The sequence below is a fragment of the Pelophylax lessonae genome, assembly GCF_965119305.1.
Source record: "Pelophylax lessonae genome assembly, chromosome: 1".
In the NCBI taxonomy this organism is placed as follows: domain Eukaryota; kingdom Metazoa; phylum Chordata; class Amphibia; order Anura; family Ranidae; genus Pelophylax; species Pelophylax lessonae.
Genome location: NC_138768.1, coordinates 523,221,625 through 523,237,190, shown reverse-complemented (window position 1 = coordinate 523,237,190; position 15,566 = coordinate 523,221,625). Strand labels below are relative to the sequence as shown.

General features: G+C 43.2%; 1 protein-coding gene across 1 annotated transcript in view; it reads right to left on the bottom strand.

The window, feature by feature from the left end:
* MRPL1 (mitochondrial ribosomal protein L1) overlaps positions 1–15,566 on the bottom strand; it is a 96,072-nt gene that overhangs the window by 29,244 nt on the left and 51,262 nt on the right. The window contains exon 7 of the mRNA XM_082266885.1: positions 12,501–12,601. Within this exon, the coding sequence (XP_082123011.1) occupies positions 12,501–12,601 (101 nt within the window). The remainder of the gene's footprint in view (positions 1–12,500; positions 12,602–15,566) is intronic.

Here is a 15,566-nt window from a genome sequence, read left to right as displayed (position 1 = left end):
ATTGAAAGCAATGAAAAATGCGGCAAAAATGTGCCTGCGATGCGTTTTTGGTGCAGTTTTGAGTCACATGTCCTTTAAAAACTGCACTGCAAACACGGTAAAATCGTAGCAAAACTACATATGCAATTTGCAGCAGATCAGTGAAAGTGCCCTAACACTGATAAAATGAAGACGTCCGCAGATGTAAACTATTGGAAAGCCAATCATAATATACACTCATCAAGCAATTTATTAGGAACATCTGTACACGTGCTTATTCATTCAATTATATATTTAGCTATATAATGTAAATACAGGTCACACATGTCAAATACCAGAATGGGAATAAAATGTATTCTCAGTGGTTTTGACCATGGCATGATTGTCAATGCCAAATGGGCTGGTTTGAATAGTTCTGTAACTGCCTATCTCCTGAGATTTTCATAAACAACAGTTTATATTATTTACTCAGAAGCGGGCAAAAACAAAGAACTATCCAGTGAGTGGCAGTTCTGCACATGGAAAATGCATTGTTAATTATAGAGGTCTGAAGAAAATTTGGCAGACTGCTTCAAGTTAATAGAAAGGCTACGGTGACTCCAATAACAACCCATTAAAACTATGGTAAGCAGAAAAGCTGTTAAACCTTGAGATTGATGGGCTACAACAGAAGAAGACCACGTCAGGTTTCACTCCTGTCAGCCAAGACCAGAAGCTAAGGCTGCAACATGCAGAAGCTAACAAAAACTGGACAGGCCGTACAAAATATAGCTTGGGAATATAAATCTCAATTTCTGCTTAGGTATATACACTGCTCAAAAAAAATTAAAGAAACACTTTGAAAACACATCAGATCTCAATGTGGAAAAATATCATGCTGGATATCTATACTGACATGGACTAGGTAATGTGTTAGAAACAAAAAGGATGCCACATTGTTTGATGGAAATGAAAATGATCAACCTACAGTGGGCTGAATTCAAAGACACCCCGAAAATCAAAGTGAAAAATGATGCAGCAGGCTAGTCCATTTTGCTGAAATTTCATTGCAGCAACTCAAAATGGTACTAGGTAGTTTGTATTAGGACTGCGCATCTTCACTCGTCTCACGATTCAATTCGATTACAATTATCAAGGCAGCGATTCTATTCGATTCCGGGATGCATCACAATTACTGCCCAATGCCCATGCTCAGCCCACTGCCCAATGGTTTTCAAAACTTTATAAAAAAAAAAACAATCAAGCAGTCAAAATTTAAAGAATCATTTTTATTTTCATCTGTTCTTAAAGGAAACTTCCCTGGACCCTGGTTGTGGCCTGCATACATATAGGAAAGTCTGAACAATGTACAGACATTATACATTATTTACATTATTCAGCCCCCATTTACATAACACCGCCCCCCACTGACATTAGCCCCCCATTGAAATAGCCCCCAAATGACCTAACACAGCCCCCCATCGACATAACACAGCCAATTTACATTATATAGCAGCCTCCACCCACCCCCCTGCACTCCCAGGACAGCCCTGCTGGCTGCCAGTGCACTCTTAAAGTTAAAACAAATTAGTGTCAGTAATCAAAAAAGTAAAAGTATCAGTGCGACTATGTGTGGAATTGCACACTAGTATACAATATAATACTTGCAGCAGCTATATCAAAATGTGTGAATCACTGCACATAGAAGGGTCATAAATGAATAGAAAGATACAGCGCTACTAACATTTGGGACTTTCAACGAGGCAGTGCACATCTCCAAGGCTAGCTGCCTCCATCCCTAATCATGTATATATATGTATGTATGTATATATACAGTGGGTACGGAAAGTATTCAGACCCCCTTAAATTTTTCACTCTTTGTTATATTGCAGCCATTTGCTAAAATCATTTAAGTTCATTCTTCTTCCTCATGAATGTACACATAGCACCCCATACTGACAGAAAAACACAGAATTGTTGACATTGTTGCAGATTTATTAAAAAAGAAAAACTGAAATATCACATGGTCCTAAGTATTCAGACCCTTTGCTCAGTATTTAGTAGAAGCCCCCTTTTGATCTAATACAGCCAGGAGTCTTTTTGGGAAAGATGCAACAAGTCTTTCACACCTGGATTTGGGGATACTCTGCCATTCCTCCTTGCAGATCCTCTCCAGTTCTGTAAGTGTAAGGTTCTGGCACTCTCAGTGCCTCCTATCACATTTATTCCGGGTGATTTCCATCTACCTAGACAGAAGAAACACATATAGGTGTGTTTCCCTTTAAGGCTGAAGCTGTCATCACCCAGCGCCGGACTAGATGGCTATTTAGGGCGTTGGTTCTCACTCACATGTGTTCGTTCAAACACCAGTACCTGGATACTAATCTTGCTTGAAGCTTCCATGCTTGCAAGCTCTCCTCGCTGACGAACCTCGCTGCGCTGATCCCTGCATCCTGCTACTGGATCATCCGCATCTCCTGAGCGATCCTTCGGCTATCCCTATTAGTGCTAAGTACCCCACAGGGGAAATCTCTATAGACTTGTACTAGGCTTACACTATTTAGCTCTGCATAGCAAGGACTGTCTTTTACATCTGCATAACTAGATTGCTAGCTCTTGAGGCTACTGCTACTATTTCCTGCACTGGGTTGATCTCTCCTGTATGCACCTGCTACTCTGTCATCTGTTATCATACATGATCGCTAACCCTTCCTGCATCCATCTGCACTGTCTCACCTCAAGTGTCTGTCACCTACCACTTCCACTCAAACCTATCCCTAAGACCTTTATCATTGTCTTACCACATGTATATAAAGTCACACTAGGAACCAGCTTAATTACTGTGTGTATTTACTGGCTGAAATAAGACCTTCCATACATGATGAGTCATTGAGGTTGGGATTGGTATCTCAGCATATCTCCTACATGACTACAGACGTGGAACTACTTCTGCAGCTGAAAATCCACACCTTATAAGAAACGCAAGGAGCGTTACAGATTGAACGAACCTAAAAAATGGATTCAGCAGAAGTAGCCACTCAGGTGACACAATTAAAACAGCAGGTATCTGCGTTAATACACGCACTTGCTGAATTGAAAAACGACAATCAGGCTCTGTTGCAGCAGGTAATTAGACTGACACAACTTACCTCTGCACAGTCTCCTGAACCCACGATAAATCCCCCTTTGGTATTTACAGGCGATCGCAAAAAATTTCGCGAATTTAAAAACGCATGTGAGTTACTTTTTTTGCTAAAACCTCGTACCTACCTTACTGATCACATTAAGGTTTGTACTATTATTTCTTACCTATCAGGCAATCCTCGAGCCTGGGCAGATTCTCTTTTTGAAAAAAACGACCAGCTTCTCAACTCCTATGCCTTGTTCCTGGCAGAGCTCACTAGCCTATATGATGACCCCAATAGGCAGAGTACTGCCGATCTTCAGTTAAGATCCTTGAAACAAGGAAAAAGGCCTGTAGAAGACTTTGTCGCAGAATTCAAGAGATGGACCCTTGATTCAGGATGGAATGATGCATCTCTGAAAACCCAATTTAGGCTTGGCCTATCAGAAGCCGTCAAGGACGAGCTCGCCCGAGCAGAGATGCCAAAAACCCTGGATACATTGATACAACTCAGTATCATCATAGATAGAAGACTACGAGAAAGGAAGTCTGAAAAAATGGAAATGCCATTATCCAGTTCTTCTCAGAATTCAGCTATTGACCCCACTCCTAAACCCGCTCCAGGTAACCACAGACCCTGGCTACCTAAGGAAAAAAGGAGACCTAGTAGATATGGTGATCCTGCCTGGTCATGGTCAGAGCCTGCCTCAAACAGTCGACCTTGTCACTCTGACACATCCCATTTGGACCCTGATCCTACAGAGATGGATGAGGAGCCTATGGAGATTGGTGCCATACATGCTAGGTTGTCCTCACAAGAAAAAAGAGATCACAGGAGAATCTGTGGCCTTTGTTTTTATTGTGGTGAAGGGGGACATTTCATTACATTCTGCCCAACCAGACCCCATAGGCCTAAGGCTCTCCCAATGGAGGCCAGGCGAATCCGAAGGGTCTTCCCTGAAAAACAGCCTGGAAATTATCAAGGCTGTTGCCAGCCCTGTCCCCGTTCTATATCAGTGAAGGACACCCAGAAATTAACAAATATTGGAATAGATATTCCTTCAACTCCAGTGAACTTTATACCACGTTCAAAAAACCCTCCTGTACCACCTCCTGAGGATACTCCTATTTTTGCAAGCACATTTCTGGCTTCCGATGAAAATACAGAGATTCTTGCACCTGACTGCGTACGTGCTTCTAATGGCACGGTGGTATGTAGGAAGGATCTGAGGATGTTTGAAGAAGCATTGGTTGCTAGGTCTACTAGGATTACTTCGGATGGTTATGCGTCCGATTCTAGTGAGGGGTCCATGTAGCAGACACCCTAACAACAAGTGATCCGATTCTCATCGGTTACCAACCTGATCCGATTTTTATATCGGCAACAAGGGATCCGATTCTCATCGGCTACCAACCTGATCCGATTTTCATATCGGCAACAAGGGATCCGATTCTCAGATCGGTTACCAACCTGATCCGATTCTCATATCGGCAACCATTTTTTTTTTTTTTTCCGATTTTCATATCGGAGACCAGTCTTATCCGATTCTCGTATCGGCAACCAGTATTATCTGATTCTCATATCAGCAACCAATTTTTTTTTTCTTCCCGATTTTCATATCAGCAACCAGTCTTATCCGATTCTCGCATCGGAGACCAGTCTCATTCCGATTCTCATATCGGCAAAAAAAAAAAAAAAAAAAAAAAATTTTTTTTTCCTTCCGATTTTCGCATCGGCAACCAGTCTCATGTGATTCTTATATCAACAACCAGCCTTAGAGGCCTTCCGGAGCCGGCCTTACGGGGGGGGGGGGGTAATGTAAGGTTCTGGCACTCTCAGTGCCTCCTATCACATTTATTCCGGGTGATTTCCATCTACCTAGACAGAAGAAACACATATAGGTGTGTTTCCCTTTAAGGCTGAAGCTGTCATCACCCAGCGCCGGACTAGATGGCTATTTAGGGCGTCGGTTCTCACTCACATGTGTTCGTTCAAACACCAGTACCTGGATACTAATCTTGCTTGAAGCTTCCATGCTTGCAAGCTCTCCTCGCTGACGAACCTCGCTGCGCTGATCCCTGCATCCTGCTACTGGATCATCCGCATCTCCTGAGCGATCCTTCGGCTATCCCTATTAGTGCTAAGTACCCCACAGGGGAAATCTCTATAGACTTGTACTAGGCTTACACTATTTAGCTCTGCATAGCAAGGACTGTCTTTTACATCTGCATAACTAGATTGCTAGCTCTTGAGGCTACTGCTACTATTTCCTGCACTGGGTTGATCTCTCCTGTATGCACCTGCTACTCTGTCATCTGTTATCATACATGATCGCTAACCCTTCCTGCATCCATCTGCACTGTCTCACCTCAAGTGTCTGTCACCTACCACTTCCACTCAAACCTATCCCTAAGACCTTTATCATTGTCTTACCACATGTATATAAAGTCACACTAGGAACCAGCTTAATTACTGTGTGTATTTACTGGCTGAAATAAGACCTTCCATACATGATGAGTCATTGAGGTTGGGATTGGTATCTCAGCATATCTCCTACATGACTACAGACGTGGAACTACTTCTGCAGCTGAAAATCCACACCTTATAAGAAACGCAAGGAGCGTTACAGTAAGGTTGGATGGTAAACGTTGGTGGACAGCCATTTTTAGGTCTCTCCAGAGATGCTCAATTGGGTTTAAGTCAGGGCTCTGGCTGGGCCATTCAAGAACAGTCACGGAGTTGTTGTGAAGCCACTCCTTCGTTATTTTAGCTGTGTGCTTAGGGTCATTGTCTTGTTGGAAGGTAAACCTTCGGCCCAGTCTGAGGTCCAGAGCACTCTGGAGAAGGTTTTTGTCCAGGATATCCCTGTACTTGGCCGCATTCATCTTTCCCTCGATTGCAACCAGTCGTCCTGTCCCTGCAGCTGAAAAACACCCCCACAGCATGATTCTGCCACCACCATGCTTCACTGTTGGGACTGTATTGGACAGGTGATGAGCAGTGCCTGGTTTTCTCCACACATACCGCTTAGAATTAAGGCCAAAAAGTTATATTTTGGTCTCATCAGACCAGAGAATCTTATTTCTCACCATCTTGGAGTCCTTCAGGTGTTTTTTTAGCAAACTCCATGCGGGCTTTCATGTGCCTTACACTGAGGAGAGGCTTCCGTCGGGCCACTCTGCCATAAAGCCCCGACTGGTGGAGGGCTGCAGTGATGGTTGACTTTCTACAACTTTCTCCCATCTCCTGACTGCATCTCTGGAGCTCAGCCACAGTGATCTTTGGGTTCTTCTTTACCTCTCTCACCAAGGCTCTTCTCCCCCGATAGCTCAGTTTGGCTGGACGGCCAGCTCTAGGAAGGGTTCTGGTCGTCCCAAACGTCTTCCATTTGAGGATTATGGAGGCCACTGTGCTCTTAGGAACCTTAAGTGCAGCAGAAATCTTTTTGTAACCTTGGCCAGATCTGTGCCTTGCCACAATTCTGTCTCTGAGCTCTTCAGGCAGTTCCTTTGACCTCATGATTCTCATTTGCTCTGACATGCATTTTGATCTGGAAGGTCTTATATAGACAGGTGTGTGGCTTTCCTAATCAAGTCCAATCAGTATAATCAAACACAGCTGGACTCAAATGAAGGTGTAGAACCATCTCAAGGATGATCAGAAGAAATGGAAAGCACCTGAGTTAAATATATGAGTGTCACAGCAAAGGGTCTGAATACTTAGGACCATGTGATATTTCAGTTTTTCTTTTTTAATAAATCTGCAACAATGTCAACAATTCTGTGTTTTTCTGTCAGTATGGGGTGCTATGTGTACATTCATGAGGAAGAAGAATGAACTTAAATGATTTTAGGAAATGGCTGCAATATAACAAAGAGTGAAAAATTTAAGGGGGTCTGAATACTTTCCGTACCCACTGTATATATATATATATATATATATATATATATATATATATATATATATATATATATAAGGGGAGGGGAATAAAATGGGTAATTGGAACGGTACAGTGGGATCGGCATAATGGGTATAATATGTAATTGATAAGTATAATCCATAACGTAATAATGATATTACTCTTGAGGAAGCCGATAACCCAGCATAACTAGTAGGATAAAACGGGAAGGGGGGAAGAAAACGGGATTTTGTGTGAGGTGTGTGGAGTCGGTGGGCATGATAAATTGGTACAATCATCTGATAAAAGGTAAAAGATTGAATATGTATCAAATTGTAAATAACATTATAACATGAGCAATATATGCATGATACATGAGTTACATACATGTGACAATTCAGTCAAAGAGGCAATAAAGGAACATCCTAAATGCAGGATCATACAAAATTGATGGGATATACATTGGGAAAGAAAGGTCATTGATGATAAACATGTATAAAATCCAAATATAAAATATTAATGGGGGACACATCCTTATTAAGCTTGAAGCATTTTGTGGATAAATTCCACTCATAAGGAGCAGAAGCACCCCAAATCAGCATTCAAGGTGAGGTAAGTATAAAAGAGGATAATGTGGACCATAGTCCAAAGGCCAGGGGGTCTGTTTTCCGGGAGCTGTAGAGGCCCAAACCGTGGCTCAGGGCATACCAAATAGGCATTCCAGGGTACATGTGGGTAACCGAAGTATTGAGTGATGGTATCACAGATATTGGTCTCCAGGGGTTTCTATATGAGTAAACAGTGTCAGGTTAATATAGAGGTGTTCACTGGTGCTACAGTGACAAAAATGTAACATAGATGTGGAGATATATCTGTGCTAAGGTGAATTAATCAAAAGAGATTAAACAAAAGAATATCTTAAGGATGAAAAAAAACAAATCAGTGGGGAGATAGGTAAATAATTAGTTACAGACCAAACCACCAAGAGGGGGTAATACCAAGTGTACCAGTAATACAGCGTGTGAGGTGCTCGAGTAGAGAGACATGAAAGGTGAAGGAAAGATACGGAGTGTTAGGCAAAAGGAATGTCATTAGTAAGTACCCAGTAGCGGTCACAGTAAGGGCTCCTAGCGTCACGTCCACGCTCAAAAAGTGGAGGAAGCACTGCCACATCCCAGATCGAGAAAGCGTCCAGGATAGTGGCACAGATAACCCCCCCCCCCATGTTTGGGCGCGAGATTGAAAATCACGTGTCGACGCGATGACGCCACCAATTGACGTCACACGTAACGGCACGGAAGAGGTGGCGCCGAGGCACAGCGGGGAAGCCGCCCAGACTCCCGCTCCCAATCGGGGGTGAAGGGGGAGGAGGGAGGCCCCTCAAGTGTCTCGCAACTCCCGGAACCAGGCAACAGCCCAAGGAAACTGTCCGGACATAAAATGGCCATCTCAATGTTCCCAATAACATATAATAGGGGGTGTATACTGGCGCAAAAGGAAGTTGGAGGGACACCATCAATTGCCAACAAATTACAATATTATGGAAATGAGTGAATAATGACGTAATGTCAAAGTCCAGCTGAGTCCATAACAACCATAAAGTCTTTTATAATCACTTGAAGGCTGCTCTGTCCAAGTAAGAAGAGAACCTTGTAACAGACTGGAAGAGAAGACAGGCGCCACTCTAGTGTAATATGACTTCAAGTTTATTTAGAACACAGCACACTATATACTCACAGGACAAAGAAAAAGATCAGCAGTATATGGTAGCCTTGGGGTGGATCCAGAAGATCAGTAGTCCGGGTGCCTGTATGGATAGGATCCGACCGATCCGCCGTGCGATCCGCTCAAGCGGATGGAGGAGCAGCTTTCTCCGAACCCTGGGGACACTGCGGGAGATGTCGGGGCTTCCTTCGGCGTACTTCCGGCTTCCGGATAGCGGCATAGGGCGTGATGACGTAATAGGCGACGCGTTGTCGGAGCATGCGCTCCTTCCTCAGGCCTCTAGGGGCGCCATCTTCAATAAGGGAATTATATAGGAAAACCGTAATAGGCTTCTAACTGATATTGAACTAGAAGCTGATTGCTAATTACTCCTCTACAGTCTTTGATCTATACAGATACCATACTATGGAATGGGAAAGGTGCAATTCCAAATTAAAACATCCTACAGGACTAGTATTACATTGTTAAAAACACTGCACATACTGCTAGTAAATCAGTAAGTACATGTAAATCTCTAGAAAACCGAGCCTTGGGCACACCACAATACAATAACACATTGTCATAAACATAAACGGATGTATAAAAACAAACAATGTGAGTAGGGAAAAAAATGTCAGTGTAGGGAAAAAAATGTCAGTGACTTCCGCCTGTAAAACCATTCCTGTTTTGGAGATCGTATTATTGTTGCCCATCTGGTGCACCTGTTAACCAGATCTGGACTCGAAGGATTTACGTCCTTAATGATTAGGCCATTTTTTTGATTCTGCACTGGGTTACTTGCGCAGTCCTGCGACACTGTACCCAAATAAAAATTGATATCCTTCCCCCCCCCCTCCCCAAAAAGAGCTTTCTTTTGGTGGTATTTGATCACCTGTGCGATTTTTATTTTTTGTGCTATAAATAAACAGAGCGACAATTCTGAAAAAAAACCCACAATATTTAAAAAAATCTAAATTTTTCATCCCTTTATGCAAATTTGTATTCTGCTACATATTTTTGTTAAAAAAAAAAAAAAAAAAAAAAATCGCAATAAGCGTATTTTGATTGGTTTGCACAAAAGTTATCGCGTCTACAAACTACAAAGTAGGGAAATTTTTTTAGTAGTAATGGCGGCGATCTGCAATTTTTAGCGGGACTGCGACATTGCGGCGGACAGATCAGACCCCTAATTGACATTTTTGACACTTTTGGGGGGACCAGTGACATTACTACAGTAATCAGTGCCATGAATATGCACTGTTACTGTAATAATGACACTGGCAGGGAAGGGGTTAACCCAAGGGTGGTCAAAGGGTTAAGTGTGAGCCTAGGAGAGTGTTTTCTAACTGTATGGGTTGATGGGCTTGTGAAAGGATCATAGAGACCTGTAATCTTCTATAAAAGGATCACAGGCGCTCTGATCATTTCAGAGAGAACAACGATCAGCTGTGTTTACAACAGCTGACCGTCCTCCTCTCTCAGCGGGGAGCGATCGCGGGTGCCTGGCGGCAATCACGCCCGCCGGTCCCATGGATCGGCATCCCCCCTGCCTAGTGGGGGCAGGAGTGCGCTGGCGTTTACCCCCCAGCACCACTCCCGTGACCGACGTACCCCTACGTCATTTCACGCAGCCGGGCTGGTCAGCAAGTGGTTAATTTCATTAACAACAAAGCAACTGAAACTGAATAACAACCCCCTCTGCTACTTAACTGACCAGATCAAAATCCCAGGAGTTTGACTTGATGCTATACTCTGAATAAAACATGTTCCTTTAATTTGTTAGAGCAGTGTATATTATTCACCTGATCTGAATCCAAACAAACACACCTTTGGGATGTGGTATAACAGGATATTCGCTGAATGAATGTGCAACTAAGAAATATGCAGATGCCACACAATTGTGTGATGCCATCATGTTAACGTGGATGAGAACCTCAAACAAATAATTGGGAAATGTGGAATCCATGTCAAGAAGAATTGAGGATGCTGCATGTTCTGGTGGGGTTTAGAATTAGAACTAATACTGTATATCTGAATTTGTGGAAAGAAACAATGGACTTGTCCACAGGAGCCACTTTCATGTATACTGGAATAACAAGTGCAGGCTCCACTTTCCTATAAGGTTGGTGTAAACTCCCATGGATAATTTTTACCTATAGGTAGGCCTATAGTAAGGCTTATCTAAAGGTACAGTAAATCTCTCCTAAACGTGCACCGTTTAGAAGATATTTACTTGTCAAGCCGCCAGTGACATCACTAGCACATGCGATCTGAAAGAATGGCATACTGTGTTGTTCATTCAGAGCCTTGTGCTGTGAACAGCAGCTCTCATCAAATACTATCAAAAGAAAGCTCTATTTGTATGAAAACAATATATACATTTCATTGGCATACAGTGTTGCATAACTGAGCAATTGCCAGGTAAAGTACCACAGTTTTTTAAAGCATATAATGCCCTGTCACGAAGGGGGTAAAACCTTCCGGAGGTCAAGTTGTTAAGGTAAAAAACATTTAGATAGCAGTATGCCCCCTAAAGGCCCACACACACGATAAAAAAATCAGAAGTAAAATTTCGTTCAACGGACGCTCTGCCGATTTTTGGATTGTTAGTATAGTGCTTTCGATAGCCGATTACGAATTTTTGTATGACAAAAACTGAACGTGCAGGCTATAAAAATTTTACGCACCTGAACACAACGTCCGATTTTTGTTTAATCAATACAATGTTTGTCAGAAAAAAATCATAAGAGCAAGACTACGCATGCTCGGAAACCAGAGAATACATATAAAACAATTTACCTCTTTACTTTCAATGTGAGACTAGCATGCAACAAAAAACAGACGAAAATTCGTCCCATAATCTGATCGTGTGTACGAGGCTTTACTCCCCCTTATATTTAATCCTCACTCAATCCAGCGCTGTGCCCATCTGTAGCAGCTCCTCCCTCTCTCACAGGCTTGGCTAAGAACAGCGGGAGCCAATGTCAGTCAAATTCTGTGAGGGAGTGGGGGCAAAGTCAAGCCTCGCTGTCTGGGTCTAGGATACGCAGGCAGCACGGCTCAGGATTGAGCCCGCAGGTGTGATACGACAGAAAGCAGCTTCCTATGGTGGCACACTGAGAAGAGGGGAAACCAGAAGCGCTGGCGAGGGACCCGATAAAAGGAGGTTCGGTCTGCTCTGTGCAATTGCATTGCATAAAGCCGGTAAATATAAACCTGTTTTTTATTTAAAAAAAAAATAAAATAAGAGTTTACAAACGCTTTAATTATTTAAAGTAATTTTGATAATTAAACAAATATTTTCTAGGTATTGCTTACATTTTTGCAAATGGCTGCAATTATTACAAGGGCATGTAAGGGCTGCTAAGTGTATTATTCCTATACATATTCACACTCATTTAAGTATTTTTAGGCCCGGTTCATACTGATGCAAATCTGATGCGATCCGAAATTCATACATTCACGACATCTGAAAATACATTGTTTTCTATGAAGGCCATTCACATCAATGCAGTGTGACTTTTAACAGGTTAAAAAAAAGTGTCCTGTGAGCAATTAATGCATTTGCGATGCAAATTTAATCTCCAGGTATGCCCAGTCCCTTCACAAATCTCAATAAATTCACTCCTGCAAAAACACAAATCGCACTGTGAGATCGCATCATTTCACACCGCATCAGTGTGAATCAAGCCCTAATCGGATAATAGGAATAATAAAATATCCTGCAAGAAACAGCTGGTCTATCACATGGAGATACTATTTTTCATGAAACATGCACTGTAAAAATTGAGAGGCGCACATTTCTGTGGACTTACTGTTGCTATTTTGATCCGGATAAGACACTCGTGTTCTACAATATATTCATAGCAGTTTTCAAACAGCTTAATCATGTTGGCAATGTCATTACCCACAGAACCTACAACAAAAACAAGAGAGGACAATGGAACCTCAAAAAGTGTCTGGTTTTGGCTTCATTAAAAAACTGCACAAATAGATGAAGGAACCCAAAGAGCGCAAAATAAACAAGCATAAATTAATAAACACTTATACATACAGTATCTCACAAAAGTGAGTAAACCCCTCATATTTTTTCTAAATAGTTTATTATACCTTTTCATCTGACAACACTGAAGAAATTACACTTTGCCACAATGTAAAGTAGTGAGCGTACAGCTTGTATAACAGTGTAAATTTTCTGTCCCCTCAAAATAATCCAACACACAGTCATTAATGTCTACACCAAAAAACATATGACAGGCGCTTGGCTACATAATAAAACACAAGTCCAAATCAGTCCATAATTGTCCAATGGGTATAAATATATAAAATTGCACAGGGGGGAGGGGGGGGAGCATTAAAAGTCCAGCATTTATGGCAGCCGTCCAGAACCAATGAGCCAGGGGTTCTCAAAAACTGAATGCAAAGAAAAAAGAGAGAGAGAGGCGCCTCTAAGTGCGGACCATAAATACATTTATTGAATAAAATTATATGCACTCACATATGTGCGTGTGTAAGGGACATCTGTTGAAAAACCCTTCTGGGATATTCCAAGATAGTTCGGCACGAAGAGGTCATCCAGTCGAAGCTAACCCCTCTGCAGGATCGGTCTCCTCTTCACTGCAGTCCAGCATGGTGGTGGGAGTGTCATGGTCTGGGGCTGCATGAGTGCTGCCGGCACTCGGGAGCTACAGTTCATTGAGGGAAACATGAATGCCAACATGTACTGTGGCATACTGAAGCAGAGCATGATCACCTATCTTCAGGGACTGGGCCGCAGGGCAGTATTCCAACATAATGACCCCAAACACACCTCCAAGACGACCACTGCTTTGCTAAAGAAGCAGAGGGTAAAGGTGATGGACTGGCCATGCATCTCTCCAGACCTAAACCCTATTAAGCATCTGTGGGGCATCCTCAAACGGAAGGTGTAGGAGCGCAAGATCTCTAACATTCACCAGCTCTGTGATATTGTCATGGAGGAATGGAAGAGGACCCAAGTGGCAACCTGTGAAGCTCTGGTGAATTCCATGCCCACGAGGGTTAAGGCAGTGCTTGAAAAATTATGGTGAACACACAAAATATTGACACTTTGGTCCCAATTTAGACATTTTCACTTTGGGATGTACTCACTTTTGTTGCCAGCGGTGTAGACATTAATGCAAAGAAAAAAGAGAGAGAGAGGCGCCTCTAAGTGCAGACCATAAATACATTTATTGAATAAAATTATATGCACTCACATATGTGCGTGTGTAAGGGACATCTGTTGAAAAACCCTCCTGGGATATTCCAAGATAGTTCGTCAGGGAAGAGGTCATCCAGTCGAAGCTAACCCCTCTGCAGGATCGGTCTCCTCTTCACTGCAGCCGGCAGTGACGGCGAAGCTGAAGCAGGAAGCGTCCTTAGATGAAACCGAGGCTTGGTCAGCTGGAACATACGGATGACGTCACCAAGATGCGACGCGTTTCCGAGCGTGCGTGCTGCCGTGGGACAGGCAGCCGCGCTCCTTCATCAAAGCAAGGATATGGATCTATCTCCTTGCTTTGATGAAGGAGCGCGGCTGCCTGTCCCACGGCAGCACACACGCTCGGAAACGTGTCGCATCTTGGTGACGTCATCCGTATGTTCCAGCTGACCAAGCCTCGGTTTCATCTAAGGACGCTTCCTGCTTCAGCTTCGCCGTCACTGCCGGCTGCAGTGAAGAGGAGACCGATCCTGCAGAGGGGTTAGCTTAGACTGGATGACCTCTTCCCTGACGAACTATCTTGGAATATCCCAGGAGGGTTTTTCAACAGATGTCACTTACACACGCACATATGTGAGTGCATATAATTTTATTCAATAAATGTATTTATGGTCCGCACTTAGAGGCGCCTCTCTCTCTCTTTTTTCTTTGCATTAATGTCTACACCGCTGGCAACAAAAGTGAGTACATCCCAAAGTGAAAATGTCTAAATTGGGACCAAAGTGTCAATATTTTGTGTGTTCACCATAATTTTTCAAGCACTGCCTTAACCCTCGTGGGCATGGAATTCACCAGAGCTTCACAGGTTGCCACTTGGGTCCTCTTCCATTCCTCCATGACAATATCACAGAGCTGGTGAATGTTAGAGATCTTGCGCTCCTACACCTTCCGTTTGAGGATGCCCCACAGATGCTTAATAGGGTTTAGGTCTGGAGAGATGCATGGCCAGTCCATCACCTTTACCCTCTGCTTCTTTAGCAAAGCAGTGGTCGTCTTGGAGGTGTGTTTGGAGTCATTATGTTGGAATACTGCCCTGCGGCCCAGTCCCTGAAGATAGGTGATCATGCTCTGCTTCAGTATGCCACAGTACATGTTGGCATTCATGTTTCCCTCAATGAACTGTAGCTCCCGAGTGCCGGCAACACTCATGCAGCCCCAGACCATGACACTCCCACCACCATGCTGGACTGTAGGCAAGACACACTTGTCTTTACTCCTGGTTGCTGCCACACATGCTTGACACCATCTGAACCAAATAAGTTTATCTTGGTCTCATCAGACCACAGGACATGGTTCCAGTAATCCATGTCCTTAATCTACTTGTCTTCAGCAAACTGTTTGCGGGCTTTCTTGTGCATCATCTTTAGAAGAAGCTTCCTTTTGGGATGACAGCCATGCAGACGAATTTGATGCAGTGTGCCGTGTATGGTCTGAGCACTGACAGGCTGACCCCCCCCCCCCCACCCCTTCAACCTCTGCAGCAATGCTGGCAGCACTCATACGTCTATTTCCCAAAGACAACCTCTGGATATGACGCTGAGCACGTGCACTCAACTTCTTTGGTCGACCATGGTGAGGCCTGTTCTGAGTGGAACCTGTCCTAATAACCTGTCCTATGATCTTTGCCACCGTGCTGCAG